We start from the raw sequence: 21,670 nt of genomic DNA, 5'->3' as shown, positions 1-21,670 counted from the left end.
AATATTACCCACCAGTCTTTTCATACAGTTCCTTAAGTTCATCCTTTTCTCTACTGTTACTGTATGTGGGCCTATTTCTACCCTCTCTATTCTACATAATTATTAGATATATTTGGTCTTGGTTCTGAAATCCTATTTTGTAATTATGCTTTCTACTTTTCTTTTAAATTTTTCGCACTGTATGAGTTCTGCTTTTTTTTATTTATTTGTGATTCTTCTGGTAATTTGGAAGCTTGGTTATTGATTTATTGTTGGAACATCCCCATATATTGCAGGTCAGGGTTACATTATGTCTCCTACTTCAGGCTGAAAAACGGTTTACTTTTATTTCTCATTGTCCTTGTTACCTTTAGGTGATTTTCAAATTGAATGGAGAAATCACCATCTTTACTTCATCATTTTAATACCAGCAATTCCAATATTCTTAAACTTTTTTGCTGTAAAACAGGAATGAATGTGAAATATATACAGAAGACTACATAAAACATAATATGCAGCTTAAGAAAATTATTTTAAGTGAACATCTGTGTAAACACCAAAAGAATTAGATCTTTGAAATCACTCCAGAAGTTTTAAGTACAAATCCTTAAACAATATAGTTTAGGTTTGCCTGGTTTTTCATTTTATGTAAATAGAATCATATGGTATGTATATATGATTTTGTACCTGTTTTCTTTTGTTCAATAGTATGTTTTAGGATTAAATGTGTTTTGTATTTCTCTCAATTGCTCTCCCCTTCCTCCCTTCCTCTCTCTTTCTGTCTCTGTCTCTCTTTCTTTTTCTCTGTGTGTGTGAAGTATTTCACTGTCAGAATAGACCACAATTATAAGATCTATTGCTGATGAACATTTGGATTATTTTCAGATCTGGGAAATTTTAAACAGTGTGTCTGTGAACATTTTTGAACATGTATTCTATCTTGTGTAAGCATGAATTTCTGTAGGTTATAAACCTAGGATTCCTGGGTAATAGCATATGCACATCTTCAGATTTACCATAATGGATGATGCCAGAGTTTTCCCATCAGCTCTGTATAAGCTCCCTTTGCTCCACATCCTTGTCAACACTTGGTATTTTTAATTTCATTAAAATTTTAATTTCATTTTAATTAAGAGTTTTTAATTTTAGCCTTTCTGGGGAGAAGTGTGTAGTAGTGCCTTGTGCAGTTCTCTGAATACTAATGTGATAGAGCAAATTTTCATTCTGATTATAGGCCCTTTGTGTGTGTGTATTAAATAATTTGGCACTAGGTTACTTAGCTTTATAGAAGGGCAGGAAATACAGTATGTTGGCATTACAGCATCAGGTCTGTAGTGCCATAATTCAGCTCCCCATGAACTATTCATTTGTAAGATGGGTAAGTGTGGACCACTATGGTTTATAAGATACACACTCTTGTAATAGCCTGTACCTATAACTGTTAGATCCCTCAAGGGACACATTTGATTACAAGAATCCTACAGGGAAGCTGTGGCCTTTGTATTTCAGTAGGCATTTATAGTTTATTGACAAGCTTCCAAATCTAGATGCAGTCCACCGAACTAGGGACATTTTTACAATAAATAATGTTGCCTGGTAACAAACTTGACCTTTCACATTGATTTAATCCAATATATTTCCGTGGGAATGTTGCTAGAAGGTAAACTCGAGGTCATTTCCTCATGAAAGTCTTAGGTCTTTAGGTTAACCCTTTCTCTCTGGAAATAATTGTTATCTTTTACAATTGTGTCTTCTAATCCATGGATATGGTATATTTCTCCCTCTCTTTAAGACTCCTTTATTTTCTCACAGTAAAGTTTGATAGTTTTTTAATAACACTTATGTGCATTATTTGTAGATCTATTCCTTGGTATTTGTTTTTTATGCCACCATGAATGGTCTTAAAAATTTAAATTTCTAACTGCTTTTGTTGGTGTATAGGAATGCAGTTGGTTTTTTTGTATCCAGCCATTTCCTTAAATTCTCATATTCATTCTAATAAATTACCTGTAGATTCTTTTGGTTTTCTATGTACTTAGTTATATCATTTGCAAATAATGTCAGTTTTATAATTTTGATTCTTTTCCAGTTATTTACAACCTTATATCTTTTTCTGGCCTTATGAAACTAGCTAAGACCTCCATTACAATGTTGAATAAAAGTGGTGGTAGATTCTCAATCTCAAAGGGAAAACTTTAAATATTTTACCATTGAGATATTTGCTGAAGATTTTACCAGTTAAGAAATCTTGTTACTATTACTTTGCTAAGACTATTTCATATTTTTAAAAGATTTATTTATTTACTTGTCAGAGAGAGAGAGTGTGTGCACAAGCAGGGGAACCAGCAGACAGAGGGAGAAGCAGGCTCCCCGCTGAGCAGGGAGCCCAACATGGGACTCGATCCCAGGACCCTGGGATCATGACCTGAGCCGAAGGCAGACACTCAACCAACTGAGCCACCCAGGCATCTCGCCAGGACTATTTTATAGAATATAAATGGATACTGCATTTTATTAGCTGTTTCTATATATCTATTTAGATGATTATATCTACATATTTCCCCCTATAATCTGTTAATTTGACATGTTACCTCAATAGATTTGCTAATGTTAAGTCAAATGTGCCTTCCTTGGCTAAGTGTCCAGTTTGTTCAATTGATAAATTGCTAGGTTCAGTATGCTAATAATTTTATTAGCACTTTTGCCTCTATATTCATGATAAGTTTTTTTCCTGTAATTTTGCCTTTTTCTATTGAGTTTTGGTATCAAAGTTTGCAAGGATCATGAAATGAGTTGGGGAATAAAATCATTTTTCCTATTCCCTGGAAAAATTTGTGTAATGTTGGAGATACTATTCCTTGAATGTTTGGTGGAACTGGTCAATAAAGCCAACTGGAATTTTGTTTATAGGAAGGCTTTTTGGTTTTTGTTTTTTTTATTAGTTTCAGAGATAGAATTTAGTGATTCATCAGTTGCATATAACACCCAGTGCTCATTACATCAAGTGCCCTCCTTAATGCCCATCACCCTATAGGAAGGTTTTTAATTACAGATTCAATTTTTTTATAGTTATAAAACTATCCAGGCTTTTTGTTTCTTCAAGCCATACTTTTCTAGGAATTTACTTTCCTCTTTTTTTCTTTGTCAGTCATATCAGAGGTTTAATTGATTTTGTCATTTCAAAGAAGCAGCTTTTGGCTTTATTGATCCTTCTTATTGTAAGCGTATTTCCAATTTCACTATTTTTTGTTCTCATTTTTATTTATTTTTTCTACTTTTGAGGGTTGAGGGGTGCATATTGCTATTTGGGGGTCTACTATAAGAGCAGCTCTGAATCTCAGTTCACTCTTCCAGAACAGCCATTATAAAAGCATCCCTGAGAGCTTTGCCCACTCTCTAGTTTTCTAGTCTCTCCAAGGTCTAGGCTTAAGGATAGTTGTTTGATGTATCTTAGAAAGTTTTCTAAACATTTTGTTCAGCTTTTTAAAAATTGTGTTCAGGTGGTGGTCCTGCTTTAATGTAAGCAGAAGTTCCTCCTAGTATTATTTTAATTACAGCATAATCTTCCTGATTGTCTAAGTAGCAAAATGACAAAACTTAACTCAATTTTACTATGAGAATAAAGTGAAATTATTTAAATGAAAACACTTTGAAAAAGAATAAACACTACAGATACAAATATTCTTATTTTCACCACTGCTGTTGTTTTGGGCTCACCAAATACTAAGATGTATCCACGGTTTCCTCAGTTGTTTTAAAAAATTTGTAATAATTGGGGGTGCCTGGGTGGCTCAGTCAATTGAGCATCTGACTCTTGGTTTCAGCTCAGTTCATGATCTCATGGGTCCTGAGATCAAGCCCTGCATGGCTCCCAGCTCAGCAGGAAGTCTGCTTGAAGATTCTCTCCTACTGCCCCTCCCCCTACTTGCACTCTCCCTCTTTCTCTCTCTCTCTCACTCTCTCTTCCTCTCTCTCAAATAAATAAATTTTTAAAAATTTGTAATAATTGGGGGAAGACTCCCAGAATCAGCAATAGGGAGACCAAAATGTTCTACAATTTTAACAATGGTAGTGTATATTTCACTGCTCTGGACTTACATAGTTCTAGTTCTAGTTCCAACCAATAATCTAAAATCCAAAGAATGGATAAAGGGTTTTATTAACTAAATACTCCTAGAGTTTAAATTGTTTGCCTTAATTGCCTTTTTGGAATCAATTTAATATACATGGGACAGCCAGTCATCTTAAGAAGTTGACTAAGGCAACTTCTCAAGAAATTTATAGTTTCTACTGAGGTCCTAAAACTGCATTATCTTCCTCTCTTGGTGCATAAAAAAGATAACTATATGAAATGTGACATGCATGTTGCTTAAGGCACAGGCTCTGGAGTGGGAACACCTTGGTATAGGTTCTCACTCCTTCACTTTCTAGCTCTGTAACTTTAGTTTCCTCAACTGAAATTGGGAAGAATAGCACTTATCTCAAAGGAGTGGTGAGATTAAATGAGCTAGTCCATGTAAGGGTTTTAACATTGTCTGTGGGACATAGTAAGTGCTCAGAGTATACTTTATAGATTAATGAAAAATTAATAAGTCTTTGTGGATGGAAGAAATAATACATTGTAGTAAAAATTCTAGATGGGAGTCAAAGGAATACCGAAAATCCTTAGTAATTGGAGTTGGAAAGAGATTTCATATGCAAGATGACAGTTGTACATAATCTTGAAGGTAGAGTGGAATTGTAGCAATTGTACTTGGGACAGAAGATACTCCAAAGTGTGGTGACAATCTGTATGATCAAGGACAGGAAGTGGGGGAGCTGGGGCTAGGGAGGAAAGCATAGTGATTCCAGAGAATGGTGAATCATCCTAGAAAGTAGATAGTTAAAAAAGATTTGGGATTCTTCGCTCAAAAGTATTTTGACATCATTTTATATGTTTACGAGTAATGAGAAGCTTTGACCTGTGCTTTAAGAAGATTGTTGCTATGGCAATGAATCAGATAAGGGAGAATTTGGAAGAAGGAAGACCTATTAGGAAGATTTTGCAATAGCTAGGCAAAAGAAGATAGATTACAACAATAGGATCAAAATTTCCCATGGATTAACTAATAAAGGATGATAGGGGAAAGAAGAGGTCAAAGCTGATTCTGAGATTCAAAGTCTGGATAATTGGGACAATAGCAGTATCATTTGTAAACAGAATGAAGATGAAGCAGGTTGTAAGGAAAGATTATAATTATGGTTTTGAACATATTGAGTTTGAATTTTATATGGCAGGAAGGACGGCCAGCTGGAAATGTCAACTTGAGATAGTTTGAACTATAAATGTATATTTGGGAATCATCTGCATGGAAGTGATAGTTGAAATCCTGGGAGTGAATCAGCTCAAAGTGTGGAAAGAGAAAACTATTTAGAGCAATACCTAGAGGGATATATATGTGCTTATATCAGTGGAAGAAGGGGAAAGACCAAAGAGAAAACAACTGTAGTGAGAGAGGTAGAGCAGAAAAAATGGAATTGCAGCTATTAAAATTTAGGAAATTTTGTAACAAGTTATTCGACAGGTTTTCTGAAAGCAATCCTATCGCCATTGATAGCAAGAGTGACTAGGTGGCCTCACTGTCTTTAATGTGTAAGATACTATGTTAACAGAAACAATACATTAAAATTATCCATACTAGACAATAGAACTGTTAAGTGAAACAGTGGTTTCAAGTCCTATTTCCTCTGTACTGTCAGCACTTAAAACTGGCTCTATAATCATGATGGTTGACTTCGATTTGTAGTTCTTGGTTAAGCTGAGATTGGTGCAATTTCATCCATATAGTAGCTTGATTGAGAGAGAACTGGAAGAATCACCTAGTTAATCAGTTAATCAAAATCAATCAGATTCTGATTAATCTCACCATAATTATAATTAGGATGACTCTTAGAAATTTCCTCTCTTGGTGCATAAAAAAGATAACTATAATATCTGTCCTTTACTTTCCCAGTATGTTAAATAAAGATGCCTTCTCATACATCCAGTCCCTGCAAAAATAAAGAGCTTTTAAAGAGTTGTTCCAACATCTGAAAGTTTGGTTCTACCATTAATGGTCAGATTTTGATGTCTTCTTTTCTTTGGAAAGCACTAAATTACAGTCATTCAGAACTTTTTTCACCAAACCCATAGAAATAGATGCATTGCCAAGAATTCCAAGTGCCCCATTTTGCAGTAGAGTGTCAGGACTATCTTCTAGTTAAAGCTTTGTTTTCAAAAGTATTTTTTGCTAATTTTGAAGAAATTCATTTGAAGTTTCCAGAAGACCCTCAAAAATAGGAATTCAAGTGCTGGTAATTTATTGCTTGTAGTAATAATAATTACAATTAACATTTACAGAGTTGCTTCTATGTGCCATACATCGTGCCAAGTATTTATTTAATAGTATTAATTGAGTGCCTATGTGTCAGGATCTGTTCTGGATGCTTTGGATAAGTTAATAAACTAAACAAACTAAGATCCGTGTCTTCATAGCCCTTTTATTTGGTGAGAATGGACAAAGTAATAAGCAGTAAGCGTGACCAATAATCATATTTTGGTTATAACCAAAAAAAGTATATGGACGATAAGAAGATGGTAAGTACTATGGAAAAAATAGAGCAAGGTAAGGTAGTCAGGAGTGTGGTGTTGAGGTTGAATGATGGAGATGAGTTGCATTATTAAATAGGGTAATTAAAATAGGCATAATGAAGATGGTTGCATTGGAGTTAACCATGCAGATATCTGGCAGGAGAGCAGGCAAATGGAACAGTCTGTACAAAGGCGCTAAGGTGGGACCATGTCTTGGGTATCTAAAGAACAGCAAAGAGGTTACTACAGTTCAATGTGATCAAGGGAGAGAGTGGTAGTGAGCAATAATGGGCGGGAGGATGGTGAGGCAGTCCTGTTACTACAGTGACACCATGAGATTTACGCCAATCCACCTTTTATAGATGAAGAAATGGAGACATAGAGAAGTAAAGTAACCTGCCACATCGGGAGCCAGCTATAGCAAGAAACAAGCAATTACATTCATTAATATCCTGAAGGTTCTGAACTTGTTTAACTGCTTATTTCTTTATGACCCTCTGCAAAATATTAGATGAAAGATCAGCTGTTCTGAAGTGGATGATTTATTGTACAGTGGTTCTACCTCAGTCCTCTTCCTGTGCAACCAACACGACCATTTATAGGCCTTGTATTTTTAGCAAGTTTCTTCAATTACAAATGACTTTTTCTTCAATTACAAATGATTTATTTTGCTTTGGCAGTGCAGTAAGCATCCCTGTAAGATCTTTTTAATTCAAGGGTGTTATGTTAGGGTAAATCCAAAATTAATTTAGTTCTTCTAGGCTTTTCATATTGAGCCTTCTTAGAAACAAGGGTATATTCATAATAATAATGACATGGTATATTTTCCCTATTTCTTAAGTACAGAAAGCTACTCTAGGTGGTGATAATGACTTTTGTGCATGACCTATCTATGTGCTACTGATAATTGGAATCAATCAGTGTAATGAGAGTTGCAGATTATCTGGCCTATGTACTTCTTCTTCATACTTGGAATGAGTCAATGCCTTAATAATATAATTTGATAAAGAAAACATTTTATTAAAAACAATCCTTTAATAGGAAGTCTAAGGAAAAAAATGTGTTTGTGCCCAGTTCATTGATCCCCTACCTCATCCATAGACCATTCTCCACTCCACTTCCAGGTTAAGTGACTAGAACAATTTGAAAATCACAGTGGAAAGTCACCATTAGATGAAAAGATATTTAATAGTTCATTTTTATACATGTCAAATTGATGTGGTTAAAAGATCTATTATTTATTCTAAAGTAAATAGCTTATTACATTGGGAATTCCATTTTTACCAGTATACTTCTTCATATTAAGTAGAATTGATCCAAATTTATTGAATTTTATGGCCTGTGAATTTTTCAGCATTTACTTTGTATAGGTGATTACTTAAAGAACAGCACTTTGTTGGGGCACCTGGATGGCTCAGTCGTTGGGTGTCTGCCTTCGGCTCGGGTCGTGATCCCAGGGTCCTGGGATCAAGCCCCGCATCGGGCTCCCTGCTCAGCAGGAAGCCTGCTTCTCCCTCTCCCATTCCCCCTGCTTGTGTTCCCTCTCTCTCTATCAAATAAATAAATAAAATCTTTAAAAAAAATAATAAAGGACAGCATTTTGCAAGATTCATGCTTGTTTATATAACAGTTTGTTAATCTGACAGTTAATAAAAATACAATAAAAAATAAGAAATTACATCCTTGGCGTTTCTTAGTAGTTTTTTCACGGGAGCAGTGAATGCATAATTATAATTACCTCAGAGTTGATGATTTTAATTGTTTGGCACTAACATGTTTTTGTCAAGTGGGGGCATCATTGGTCTTTCTTAAGTAAGGTGTGTGGCAAGAATGGTTTGCTTGTTAAACTTAAGTGATATTAGGGGTAAATAATTATTCCCCTTTCGCCTTATTTCAGAGGGCCTCTATTTTATGTTTATAGTCAGCACTCTTAACTGATAGCATAATTTTTTTTTTTAAGATTTTTTATTTATTTGACAGAGAGAGACAGCAAGAGCAGGAACACAGCAGGGGGAGAGGGAGAGGGAGAGGCAGGCTGCCTGGGGAGCAGAGAGCCTGATGCAGGTGTCGATTCCAGGACCCTGGGATCATGACCTGAGCGGAAGGCAGACGCTTAACGACTGAGCCACCCAGGCGCCCCTGGTAGCATAATTTAAAATCCAGAAACATTTAGTAGTTTTCTTTATGGTTTTCAGTTGTACCAGCCTGTAAAGTTACCATCACAAAATGTGATTGTTACTCAGTAAAAGAAAGTGACATGTTTTTAAGAATAATAAAAGTTTAAGATAAAAGTCTTATGTAGTTTTTGGGGGTTTTTTGTCATAATTGTTTTAAGTATATTAACAAGGGGAAAAACAAAGAATATGCTTAAGATTTAACACACACACACACACCCCTAAGTGACCTACAAAAGTAGATCTGTTTTGCCATCATTAAATTTATATAAGAAATGTCAGTATGATTATCACTGTGCTATCTAAAATGAATGATCACTGCATTTTAAAAAAACTAGCATTTTTGATCTTTCCCCTGCTAACAATTTGTGCTACAGTTAGACTTCAAAATACATTATTTTTAATCTAGTCAAAAAGGAACTATATTTGTACATGATTATATTTGGGGAAAATTTCTTAGGGTGTAAGAGTTACACAGATATTCAGACTTAAGTATTTAAATAATATGATGTTTCCATCAATATAGCTCTTGGCTTGTTCTTATGTATGAGTTTAAAATGTTGCATATCTACGTTCTTGTCAGGCAAATGCCATAGGCTAAAACTGAAGATAATAACTTAAGATTCATGTCTCCTTCTTGGAGGTTATAGTTGTCTTGAATTGATAGTTTTGAAGGACCTAAACTGACATCAAAGGGTTTAAATAATCTAGTTAGGTCAATTAATGTTAATTTTCATCTTCCATTAAATTATTTTAATGTTTTTCTCTTTTCCTTTTTTCTAGCCGAGTCCTATACCAAGTCCTGTTTTGGGGCGAAAGCCAAATGCTAGTCAGTCATTGCTTGTATGGTGCAAAGAAGTTACAAAAAACTATCGGGGAGTGAAAATCACCAATTTTACTACATCATGGAGAAATGGTTTATCTTTTTGTGCAATATTACACCACTTTAGACCAGATTTAATGTAAGTAGAAACATTTTCCATTCCCTATAAATATTTTGTAAATAATAGACAGTTTTTTAAAAAACAATTTCTTTTTTTTTTTTTTAAGATTTTACTTATTTATTTGACAGAGAAGATACAGCGAGAGAGGGAACACAAGCAGGGGGAGTGGGAGAGGGAGAAGCAGGCTTCCCGCCGGGCAGGGAGCCCGATGCGGGGCTCGAACCCAGGACCTGGGATCATGACCTGAGCCGAAGGCAGACATTTAACGACTGAGCCACCCAGGCGCCCGAAAAACAAATAATTTCTTAACATGTGTCCTGAAATAGTTGACTTTGTTTATTACCCATACCTTTGCTTTTTGAGAAAAGAAGTGTGTGTCAGAAAGAAAAGTTCTCCCTTCTGAATGCCTAAAACCAATCTTTTCTCTTAAAAAAAAAAAAATTTTTTTTTTTTCTTCTTAATCTCATACAAAGAACTGACTTCAAATTATTATGAAAATTGTGTGGCTGTTAAAATGAGATGAGACAAATAAGCCAGTAGCACTTTGTACATTGACAACAAGGGATTACCTCATGGTAAATTTGGTTGTCAAGACTGGTCTCTGGTGCCCTGCCTTAACTTCTCTTTTAGATGGAAAGCTTCAGGCAGTGAAACATGTAATCACTATTTTCATTTATTTATTTATTTATTTATTTCCTTAATTTTCCACACTATTAGTTTTGTTGATTGAATTGCTGGGAAATTGCTAGTTACTCTTTGGTATTATAGAATGTCAAAATTTTAGATTCAGTTTGTTTTAAAAACAGCTGTTTTTATCAAATACTGTATGTACCTACTGTGCCATTTTCTCCCTCAGTGACTACAAGTCTCTGAATCCTCAAGATATTAAAGAGAACAACAAAAAGGTAAGAATTGCCAAGGAAAAAAATGCATAGTTTCAAATTTGGCTCCTCTGTGGCTTTTATTAATTTGGGGAAACTGAGGTTGTTTTTTGAGGTCATAACTGCAACTCACAGAAGGTAGTCTGCTTCCTGTAGTTCAAATAGGATGCACGGTTTACTCTAAGTTGTCATAGCCTTTAAAGATCACAAGTGCTGGACTAGCATCAAATTTTAATGTGTGTGGACTTCATTAACTGTTAAATATTTATTAAAGCATATAGTCAAGATTTAGCTTTTAAAAAGTGCACCCAAAGCTGTTATACCATAAATGATTATGAGTTTAGAAAAATCTTTTGGGAAGGGATGAGGGCAGGAGCCTAATGGGTATACAAGAAAGAATGCATATGTTCCTAGAAGCAGAAAGATATGAACATTGGGGTTCTTCTTTTTTTTTTTTTTTTCATTTTCTGGTAAACTATACAGTTTTTCCACATAATTAATTAGCCAACTGAGGTCACAACTTCCCAGTTGGGGATATTGATCCTTTTAGCCTTCAGGGTAGCTATGTGGGTCTGAGTTGCCAGAAGCCCTTGGGCCGGCTGACTGTGGCCACAGGCTAACTTAACTATTTATCCCAGTGCACAGTACAGTATTATAGTCATGTATGTGCACTGTGACATGAGAAAGGAGGGAAGCACTAATTCAACATATAGTAGGTACTCAATGTGTTTTATGTTGCATTGAATTCTTCAACTGAAAAGCTAATGAAATATGTTGTCTTAGAATAGGAGTTCTTAATCTGGGAGGTATGGATAGAATTCAGGTGGTTCTTGAATGTGACTAGGAGGAAAATGTGTTTTATTTTCTTAATTCTTTAAGTGAAATTTAGTATTTCCTTCAATTATGAATTTAGGCAACACACCAGTTTAACATTAGCCATTCCTGAGACTTTATCACCTTGAGAGTCTTAGATATCTTGATATCACATTGCAGTTTTAGTATCTTCAAATATCTTTTAAGCTAATCACTTCAAAATTACAGTTGTTAATACTTTCATAAAAAGCACATGTATTGCTGTTTCTCAAATTCAGTTTTACTAATATTTTTCATAATTTTATTTTTCATATAATTGGTTTCTTTTGTAATCCTATGTATTTTATAAATGTAAAGCATTGTTCTGAGAAGGGGTTCATTACCAAAAGGATTCAGGGAACAAAGTGATTAATAACCTCTGGTCTAGACTAAAAGTTTTCATTCTACTTTAAATTAGATAATTAAAACTACCAGTGTTAAAAAAAATCTGTAAAGGGAATCTTGATAGAAGTTCAGTTAGCAGATGAGAATTTAAGTCAACAATTTTTTTTTTTTTTTACTTTTATTGCTCTCTGAACCCAAAGATTTGTATTGTCATTAAAAAACCCTTTTTCTTTACAAATGCATGATGCTGGCCTGGAGAAGTACATTTTAAAACTGTCAGTTTTTTTATTGAAATATGCCACCAAAAAAGGTTATCTTAAAATATCAGTATATTTTTCTTTATAGAAATCACATCTGTGGTGGGCATGCTACAGAGTAAGTCATTCTCATGAATTATCTCTTGTATAATTTTGGAGAGCTTGTGTCTATCAAAGTGAAATGCCTATTTTGTCATCAATTAAATTATATCTTTAGATATAGTCTATGCCTGCATTTTTTTTGCATTAGAATAAAATACTAAGTTAATTTAAATGCAGATAAAGGTGTAATAAAATAAACCATTATTATTTTTATAAAATGAAGCTTTTTAAATTACTGTTTGAAATTTTGAAAGGGAAACATTGTTGATTGTACCCAGCTATGTATTTTTAAGAGTATGGAGATTTGCCTTAAGGCTTAGGTCATACTTCTTTACGTTATTTTTTCAGGAACTTGATAATGATGAGCATACCTTGGGTTTACGTATTACTATGTAGAAAAGAATATCCTATTAAATTTTTTTCTCAATTAGATCTTCCAGGGCAGATAATTATGGCTTTTTAAAAGGATTTTAATTTAGATGATCCTGTTCATTGCACAGTTGAATAAATGTTTTACAGTCTCTCCTTTTCATCACTTTGCAACTTCCAACCTGATATCTACATTGAGTATCAGTTGCTACCTGCAGATTTATTTCCGGCTTCACACAGTTCTTTCCGATAACCCCATCTGCCCCTGATGGGACTTAAGGCAGCACAAGAAACACTGCCTGTGTCTTAAGTTCCATGCAGATGCATAACATAACTGGCAATGACTCCTCCTTACCAATTAAATAACATCTAGGCATGAATAAGACAATTTTCTTTGAAAGACCTCTTCTTTTTCTCCACACACAAACAGCTAAAAAGACAGGTGATTGACCACAGGAGAAGAGGTTAACCTACGGGAAAATTCCTTTATAAAGTCTTGACCTCGCTTACAAGAAACCCAGTTTATTTTTAAATGTTTTTTTAGTGCAGTTAGTGTGCATAAAATGAATTGCTACATAAAGCAAAACATCAGCAGGAGCTTCCCCACAAGGAAGCTAATCATTTTCCCAGGTCTTTAAAAAGTGCTGAATAAAAAAGGTATTTACCTGTGACATATGATCTTAACCAGTATGTCAGTGTTTTAGATAATTGGGAAATGTTTAGAATACCGCCTGTGGTGCTTTTCATGATGGTCTGCAATTGATGTCTGTCAATCAGGTTGTCAAGACACATGAGGAGGAAAATGACTTTAATTTTCCTAAAACACGTAAAATAACAAACAGGCCTAAACATGCACGCCAACTGAGCCATTCTCTTGAGTAAATATTTTGAGGTACCTATATTATGAAACATAGTGCTGTGAAAATTGAAGAGGTTTTAATATTGCAATTTATTTTTCATTTTCTTTCTTACTTATTCTGCAACATTTATTAAACTACAGGAAGAATATGAGACAAGGATTAAATTCAAAGGTAGAAATGCACTTCAACATGTAAGTGCAAAAGAGTAATTCCTTCTAAATTGTTACATAATTTCCTAACCTTTCTTTTAAGAAAAACTTTGAATTATGAACCTACATCTAGGTTGTTACAAAGATAGACATTTTATATTCCAAAGTGAGAATACAACTAGGGGGTCCATACTTAGTTTCTGAGGGTATATCTGAACCTTTAACCATATTTTTAATGCTTCCTAGCAACACAGTGCTGTTTTAAAGGGTTAGTTCAGGATAGTAATAATTAATTGTAAATTGAGAAACAGCTTTGATTTTTCAAAACTAGAAAAACCTGATGTGCCACAGTCATTTAAAGACTAACAAAAATAATACAATGCAGCCTCACATTCTCAACTAAGTTGTACTACTCAAAACATTTCATTCTTTCCAAAATGGATGAAGTGAAAATGCAATCACTCTTCTCATTATGAAAATCAGTCTTAATTGGGCATTTAAAAAATGTTTCTATGTTTCTAGGCTTAAATAATTTAAGCACTTGTATTTTTATACCAGGTAATCTAGGATTAGGTCTTTGGGGATATGTAGCTATCCTTTTTCTTCACAAATCACTGTTTTATAGTTATATGAAACATGGTAAAGAGAGGTTGATAGGAATGATAAAACTCTATTATTTCTTTATACCTTAGTTCCTTATAAAAATTGATTCTAAGATTTTTTTTTGTTTTAATTCTAATTTTTGCTTGTTTTTTTAATTGGAAAAGAGCATTTCAATTGTTACTAATTAAGAAACTTTTTGTTCTTGTACCTACCCCACTTTTACAAATTTCTGATGTGGAATTTTGTTTTGTTCTTGTGGCAATAATGTCAGTAATGTAGTATGCCCTCCAACAACAACAACAAAATCTATTAAAATTTTGGGGCTTTTTTAATGGTAACTAAACTTTATTTATTTTGATAACTTTTTTATTGAAGTGTAATTGACATATAACATTATATTAGCTATAGGTATACAACATAATGATTCAGTATGTCTAGCTAATATCTATTATTTTCTGTTTTTAAAATGTGTGGATTGTTTGAACTATTCAGTATATCTTTGTTTTTCCTTTCTTTGAAGGCGTATGATGGATTTGCCAGCATAGGAATTTCCCGGTTGTTGGAACCTTCTGATATGGTCTTATTAGCAATTCCTGACAAACTGACTGTTATGACTTATCTCTATCAAATCAGGGCACATTTCAGTGGCCAAGAACTGAATGTTGTCCAGATAGAGGAAAACAGCAGTAAGAGCACATATAAAGTTGGAAACTATGAAACAGATACAAACAGTTCTGTTGATCAGGAAAAATTCTATGCGGAGCTTAGTGATCTGAAACGGGAGCCTGAACTACAGCCTTCGAGTGACGGAGCGGTAGACTTCTTATCGCAAGATGACTCTGTATTTGTAAATGACAGTGGGGTTGGAGAGTCAGAAAGTGAACATCAGACTCCCGATGATCATCTTAGTCCAAGTACAGCCTCCCCTTACTGTCGCAGGACTAAAAGTGACACAGAACCCCAAAAGTCCCAGCAGAGCTCTGGAAGGACTTCAGGATCCGATGACCCTGGAATATGTTACAATACAGATTCGACCCACGCACAAGTTTGGTTAGGCAAGAAGAGACTACTGAAAGCTGAGACTTTAGAATTAAGTGACTTATATGTTAGTGATAAGAAGAAGGACGTGTCTCCACCCTTCATTTGTGAGACAGAGGAACAAAAGCTTCAGACTTTAGACATCAGTAATAATTTGGAGAAAGAAAAGTTAGAGCATTCCAGACCCTTAGAATGCAGATCAGATCCTGAATCACCAATCAAAAAACCAAGTTTATCTCCCACTTCCAAACTTGGATACTCCTACAATAGAGATGCAGACCTTACAAAGAAAAAACGTACTTCCCTGAGGCAGACAGAGTCTGATCCAGATACTGATAGAACCACTTTAAATCATGCAGATCATTCCACAAAAACAGTCCAGGTAAGTGAGTTAGAATGATAAATACCTATATTTAATAAATAAATAGTTATTCTGAATATTTTGGGGGTTTTTGTATTCATAGAGCACTTTCAAATGCTACAAATGATTAAAAGTAAAGTATAATTAACCATTGTAGAAAAACCTAAACTATACCTGCACTTCATTTAGAGTTTATGATATACTATTTTAAGCCTACAAATAAATCCAAATTTGAAGATTGAAGAGTAATGTCAGCTTTTCAAATCAAAATATTATTTACCTATAAAAACAGAACTTTTCACTATAAGAATAAGTCAAAGATATTTCACTCTTCCATTTAGTAGGAGTATCATTCTGAAAATATGTAATGCTAAATTAAATATTTCCCATTTAAAGTATTTTTTTCAAATATGTTAGTTGCATTGTAATTGGTGTTTTTAGTCCCATCGTTACTTGTGGTTAAAAATTCCAGTAACATCCAGATTCCTCCCCATGAGGGGAATATGACACAAATTTGACCTTACAGTGTTTATTATATTTAATTGAATCTCTGGGACCATCAATTATAAGATATACCATTATTTTATGTACCAAAAGGAAAGAAAAACATTGCCAGTAAACTATGATAAATGGTTTTATCACATAGAATTTTTATTTTATACTTATTGAATGAATTCTTTTAGACTTATTCAAGCATGGATTTTTTAATCATACAGTGCTCTTCTGTATAGAAGTTTAAGTAAAGTTAATTGGTTAAGGTATAATTAATTTAGAATTAGAATTTAAAATCCAACTCTTCTGACCACTTTTTGATTTGGAATTGTTGGTGTACCTGGTTTTCCACACAGTGTTGTCCTCTGTGCCATCAAAATCATGATGTTACAGCCGTGGTTCTCAACGTATGATCTGGGGACCTCTGAGGCTCTCCTAACCTCTTTCAGAGAGCCCCCAAAGTTGAAACTATTTTCATAATAATAATAGAACATTATTTACCTTTTTCACTTTCGTTCTCTCACAAGTGTACAGTGGTGTTTTCTGGAGGCCACACAATTAGTGATATCTCAAAAGATTGAATACAAAAGTACATATGAGAATCCAGCTGCCTGCTATTAAGCCAGACATAAAAGAGATTTCCAAAAAATATAAACTAATGCCATTCTCACTTATTTTTTTAAAGTACTATTTTTTGTTAGAATGTTAACATCTAATGGGTTTATTGTAATTCTTTTTTTTTTTTTAAGATTTTTATTTATTTGAGGGGCGCCTGGGTGGCTCAGTTGGTTGGGCGTCTGCCTTCGGCTCAGGTCATGGTCCCGGCGTCCTGGGATCAAGCCCCGCGTCGGGCTCCCTGCTCCGCGGGGGGCCTGCTTCTCCCTCTCCTACTCCCCCTGCTTGTGTTCCGTCCCTCGCTGTCTCTCTCTCTCTCTGTGTCAAATAAATGGATAGAATCTTTAAAAAAAAAAAAAAGATTTTTATTTATTTGAGGGAGAGAGCAAGCACAAGTTGGTGCGGTGGCGGGGGAGGCAGAGGCAGAGAGAAGCAGACTGCCCGCTGAGCCCGGAGCCAGACACAGGGTTGCATCCCAGGACTCCAGAGATCATGACCTGAGCCGAAGGCAGCTGCTTAACCAGCTGAGCCACGCAGGTGCCTCATTATAGTTATTTCTAAAGGAATGAATAAATAAATATTTTCAACATTTCTCAGTTTTAATTTCCAAAATGATAAGTATAAATAGATATAACCCACATAAACAAAAGCTTTTTGAGATCCACAATAATTTTTAAGCATGTGTAGGGATTCTGAGACCAAAAAATTTGAGACCCTCTGAATTACATTTCTCTACAGTTGTCTCTGGGGTTTTCTTCTCAGTAATACCCATTGATAATAGCACTTTCTTGACCTTATCAGAAGGTCCCATGATAAGATTTTCAGACAATAACCTAGAGTTATATTCCATTTTTAAATACTACTCAAGGGGTTGTTAACTGAAACATCAAGGAATTGCAGTCTTGCCACCCGAAATATCAAGCACATGCATATGTAGGCATTGATGGCTTTCTTGACTACCACCTGGCTGACAGAGATTATAAGATGCCATCAATTTTAAGTTTTCAGAGATGTTAAGAAAAAAAGTGCATCTTTGAATCAAAGAAATACAGTAGCTCACAAAGCAAGCCGCTCTCCTCCTCATCAAAAATCTCAAATCAAAGGTTCTAAGTACTATAACTTTTAGTACAAAAAAGCTTTCAAGCCATCAGAGTGTCCATACATAGCAGATAATCGAGAAACATCGAGTGGAGCGCCTGGGTGGCTCAGTCGGTTAAGCATCTGGCTTCGGCTTGGGTCATGATCCAGAGTCCTGGGATTGAGCCCCATATCGGGCTCCCTGCTCAGCGGGGAGCCTGCTTCTCCCTCTCCCTCTGACCCTTCTCCGCCAGCTTGTGCTCTCTCTCTCTCTGTCTCTCCCTCAAATGAATAAATAAAAGCTTAAAAAAACAAAAAGAAAGAAACATCTAGTGATTAACAACTGCAGAATTTGGTGAGCCTAAGTTCTAAGTATTATCCAGAAGTATAAGACAGAATTTTCTTATAACCCAGATTTTTAAGGTAAATTTATTTGGTTGAATCTAGAAATTGATTAATGTTTAAAAATTGAAAATACTTCGGACTGGGAATGAGTACACCTGGATTCTCATCTTGGCTCTGCTAATAATTACCAGTGTGACATGTTAATTAGCCATTTAAATTCTTTTAATCTGATTTTCCACATACGTTAAATGAAATAATCTCTAAGAGTCTTTTTAGCTCTAAAACTCTATCATGCTTTGATGCTATTCAGGACGTTTAAATGATGTACAGTAAATCCACAGGATAATAGAGGCAGTATCTATTTACAACTTCATATATATTTGTTTATTGTCCATTGGTTTAATGGTCAGAATTTTGTTTAGGATCAAGTTAAAGGTTTGTTGTTTTTTGTTTTTTTGTCAGAAGTATACTGCCTTGGGGTGCCTGGGTGGCTCAGTTGTTAAGCGCCTGCCTTCGGCTCAGGTCATGATCCCAGTGTGCTGGGATCGAGCCCCGCATCGGGCTCCCTGCTCGGCGGGAAGTCTGCTTCTCCCTCTTTCAACTCCCCCTGCTTGTGTTCCTCTCTCGCTGTGTCTCTCTCTGTCAAATAAATAAATAAAATCTTTAAAAAAAAAAAAAAAAAAAGAAGTATACTGCCTGACCCAAAAAATTGTAATGTGACTGCAATATTTCATAGGTTTTTAAAACTGGGCAATTTTAGCAGCTAAATTTGAATAATAAAAAAATCTGTTTTTCTTTTACATACTGCATTTCATCAGTGCTAAGATATGCATCTTTTTATATTTTAACTTCTCTGAAATCAAGATCCTACTTATAATAGTATGTTAGAGTTTGACAATGTTTCTTCTTTCTTAGTCGTTCGTAAAATAATAGTATGTCTAGTAACTAATGGCATTAGATTAGAGGAAATTTGATAATTTAATGTGGCTGTATAGACTTAAAGTCATAATGTTGCTCATTTGAGTGGCTAATACATATGATGACCTTTATATATCTTACACATATCCCTCTTAAACTTTATAACCCATGAGGTAAGTGGTTAAATTCTATTTAATATATGGGAAAACTGGAGTTTACAGAGATGCCTAAGATCACTTAATAAGTGTTAAAGTTTGAATTCAAAACCAACCTTTTCTGACTCCAAAGTCTGTGCTCCTAAGCTATATACTCACAATATCTCTTCATTTTTTACCATAATAGCACTAAAGATAATCAGCCCAGATGTAAAGTAGTCAACTTTACTGAAGGGCAATTTAGCAATGTACATCAAGTCCCTTAAAAATGTTTATCTCATTAGATTCTACCTCCAGGAATTATTTCCCCTAGGATAATCAGAATTGTATACAAGAATTTATATATGAAGATTTTTTTTTTAAAGATTTTTTATTTATTTATTTGAGAGAGAGAATGAGATAGAGAGAGCATGAGAGCGGGGAGGGTCAGAGGGAGAAGCAGACTCCCCGCTGAGCAGGAAGCCCGACCCGGGACTCGATCCCGGGACTCCAGGATCATGACCTGAGCCGAAGGCAGTTGCTTAACCAACTGAGCCACCCAGGCGCCCGAAGATTTTTTTTTTTTAAAGGGAGAGAGAGAGTGGGGTGGGGAGGAAGGTGCCAGTGGCAGAGGGAGAGGGAGAGAATTAAGCAGACTCCATGCCCAGTGCAGAGCCCAATGTGGGGCTCAATCTCATGACCCTGAGATCATGACCTGAGCCTAGTCAAGAGTCAGATGCTTAACTGACTGAGCCACCCCGGCACCCCTATACAAAGATGTTTATAAAACATTGTTAATGATAGTGAAAAATTATAAACAACCTAAATACCCAATAATACAAGACAAGTTAAATAAAGTATGATGCATCTGTATTAATAGAATGCTAGGTGAACAGTTTAAAAGATTATGTTTAAAAATATTTTTTTTTTTTTTTTTTTTTTTTTTTAAAGATTTTATTTATTTATTTGAGAGAGAGAGCACACGAGAGTGGGGAGGGTCAGAGGGAGAAGCAGACTCCCCGCCGAGCAGGGAGCCCGATGCGGGACTCGATCCCAGGACTCCAGGATCACGACCTGAGCCGAAGGCAGACGCTCAACGACTGAGCCACCCAGGCGCCCTGTTTAAAAATATTTTAAAAATATTTACATGAGAATATTCTCACAATAGAATATTAAGTTTAAAAAGCATGATTCTACAGTGATTATCTCTGGGTGCCAGGATTGCTAATTATCTTTATTTTGTTTTTTATTTTTAAATCATTCTTTTTTTATTGAGCTATAATTGACATATTAGTTTCAGGTATATAACAATTATTTGATGTTTGTATACATTGTGAAATGATCACCACAGTAAGCCTAGTTAACGTCCATCACCATACGTAGTTACAAAAATTTTTCTTGTGACCAGAACATTGAAGATCTACTGCCTTAACAACTTTCGTATATGTAATACAGTATTACTAACTATAGTCACCATGCCATACGTGATATCCCCATAGCTTATTTATTTTATAACTGAAATTGTGTACCTCTTGATCCCCTTCACCCATTTTGCTCACATCCTACTCCCAGCCTCTGGCAACTACCAGTCAGTCTCTGTATTTGTGAGTTTGGTTTTTGGGTTTTGAGGGGGTTCTGTTTTGTTTTTAGATTCCACATACAAGCAAGATCATATGGTATTCCTTTGTCTGTCTGTCTTATTTCACCTAGTGTAACGCCTTCAAGATCCATGCATGTTGTCACAAAAGCAAGATTTCATTCTCTTTTTATGGCTGAATAATATGCCCCTGAATGTATATGTACGTGTGTGTGTGTGTATCACAGTTTTTTTTATTCATCAGTGGGCATTTAGGTTGTTTCCATACCTTGGCTATTGTAAGTAATGCTGCAGTGGGGGCACCTGGGTGGCTCAGTCAGCTGGGTGCTCGACTCTTGGTTTTGGCTCATTTTGTGATCTCACGGGTTGTGGGATCAAGCCCTGTGTTGGGCTCCATACTCAGCAGAAAGTCTGCTTGGGGATTCTCTCCTGCTGCCCCTCCCCAACTTGAGCACCAGTGAGTGTGCACACACATGCGCAGTCTCTCTCTCTCAAATAAATAAATCTTTAAAAATAATAATAATAGGGGCGCCTGGGTGGCTCAGTCGGTTAAGCAACTGCCTTCGGCTCAGGTCAGGATCCCAGGGTCCTGGGGTCGAGCCCTGAGTCGGGCTCCCTGCTTAGCTGGGAGCCTGCTTCTCCCTCTCCCTCTGCCTGCCGCTCACCCTGCTTGTGCTCCCTCTCTCAAATGAATAAATAAAATCTTTAAAAATAATAATAATAATAATAATGCCACAGGGAACATGGGGGTGCATACATCTTTTTGAGTTAGTTTTTTGCATTCTTCGGCTAAATACCCAAAAGTGCAATTTCTGGATCATATGGTAGTTATATTTTTAATTTTTAAAAAGATTTTATTTATTTATTTATTTGACAGAGAGAGAGATATAGTGAGAGAGGGAACACAAGCAGGGGGAGTGGGAGAGGAAGAAGCAGGCTTCCCGCGGAGCAGGGAGCCCCATGTGGGG

General features: G+C 35.4%; 1 protein-coding gene across 1 annotated transcript in view; it reads left to right on the top strand.

Annotated features, from left to right (window-relative positions):
- EHBP1 (EH domain binding protein 1) overlaps window positions 1-21,670 on the top strand; it is a 412,321-nt gene that overhangs the window by 299,142 nt on the left and 91,509 nt on the right. The window contains exons 12-14 of the mRNA XM_044918742.1: window positions 9,547-9,725; window positions 10,564-10,612; window positions 14,646-15,545. Of these exons, the coding sequence (XP_044774677.1) occupies window positions 9,547-9,725; window positions 10,564-10,612; window positions 14,646-15,545 (1,128 nt within the window). The remainder of the gene's footprint in view (window positions 1-9,546; window positions 9,726-10,563; window positions 10,613-14,645; window positions 15,546-21,670) is intronic.

This window comes from Neomonachus schauinslandi, chromosome 10 (assembly GCF_002201575.2).
Source record: "Neomonachus schauinslandi chromosome 10, ASM220157v2, whole genome shotgun sequence".
NCBI lineage: Eukaryota > Metazoa > Chordata > Mammalia > Carnivora > Phocidae > Neomonachus > Neomonachus schauinslandi.
The sequence above is the reverse complement of the archived record's forward strand: the minus strand, read 5'-3'. Positions and strand labels throughout refer to the sequence as shown.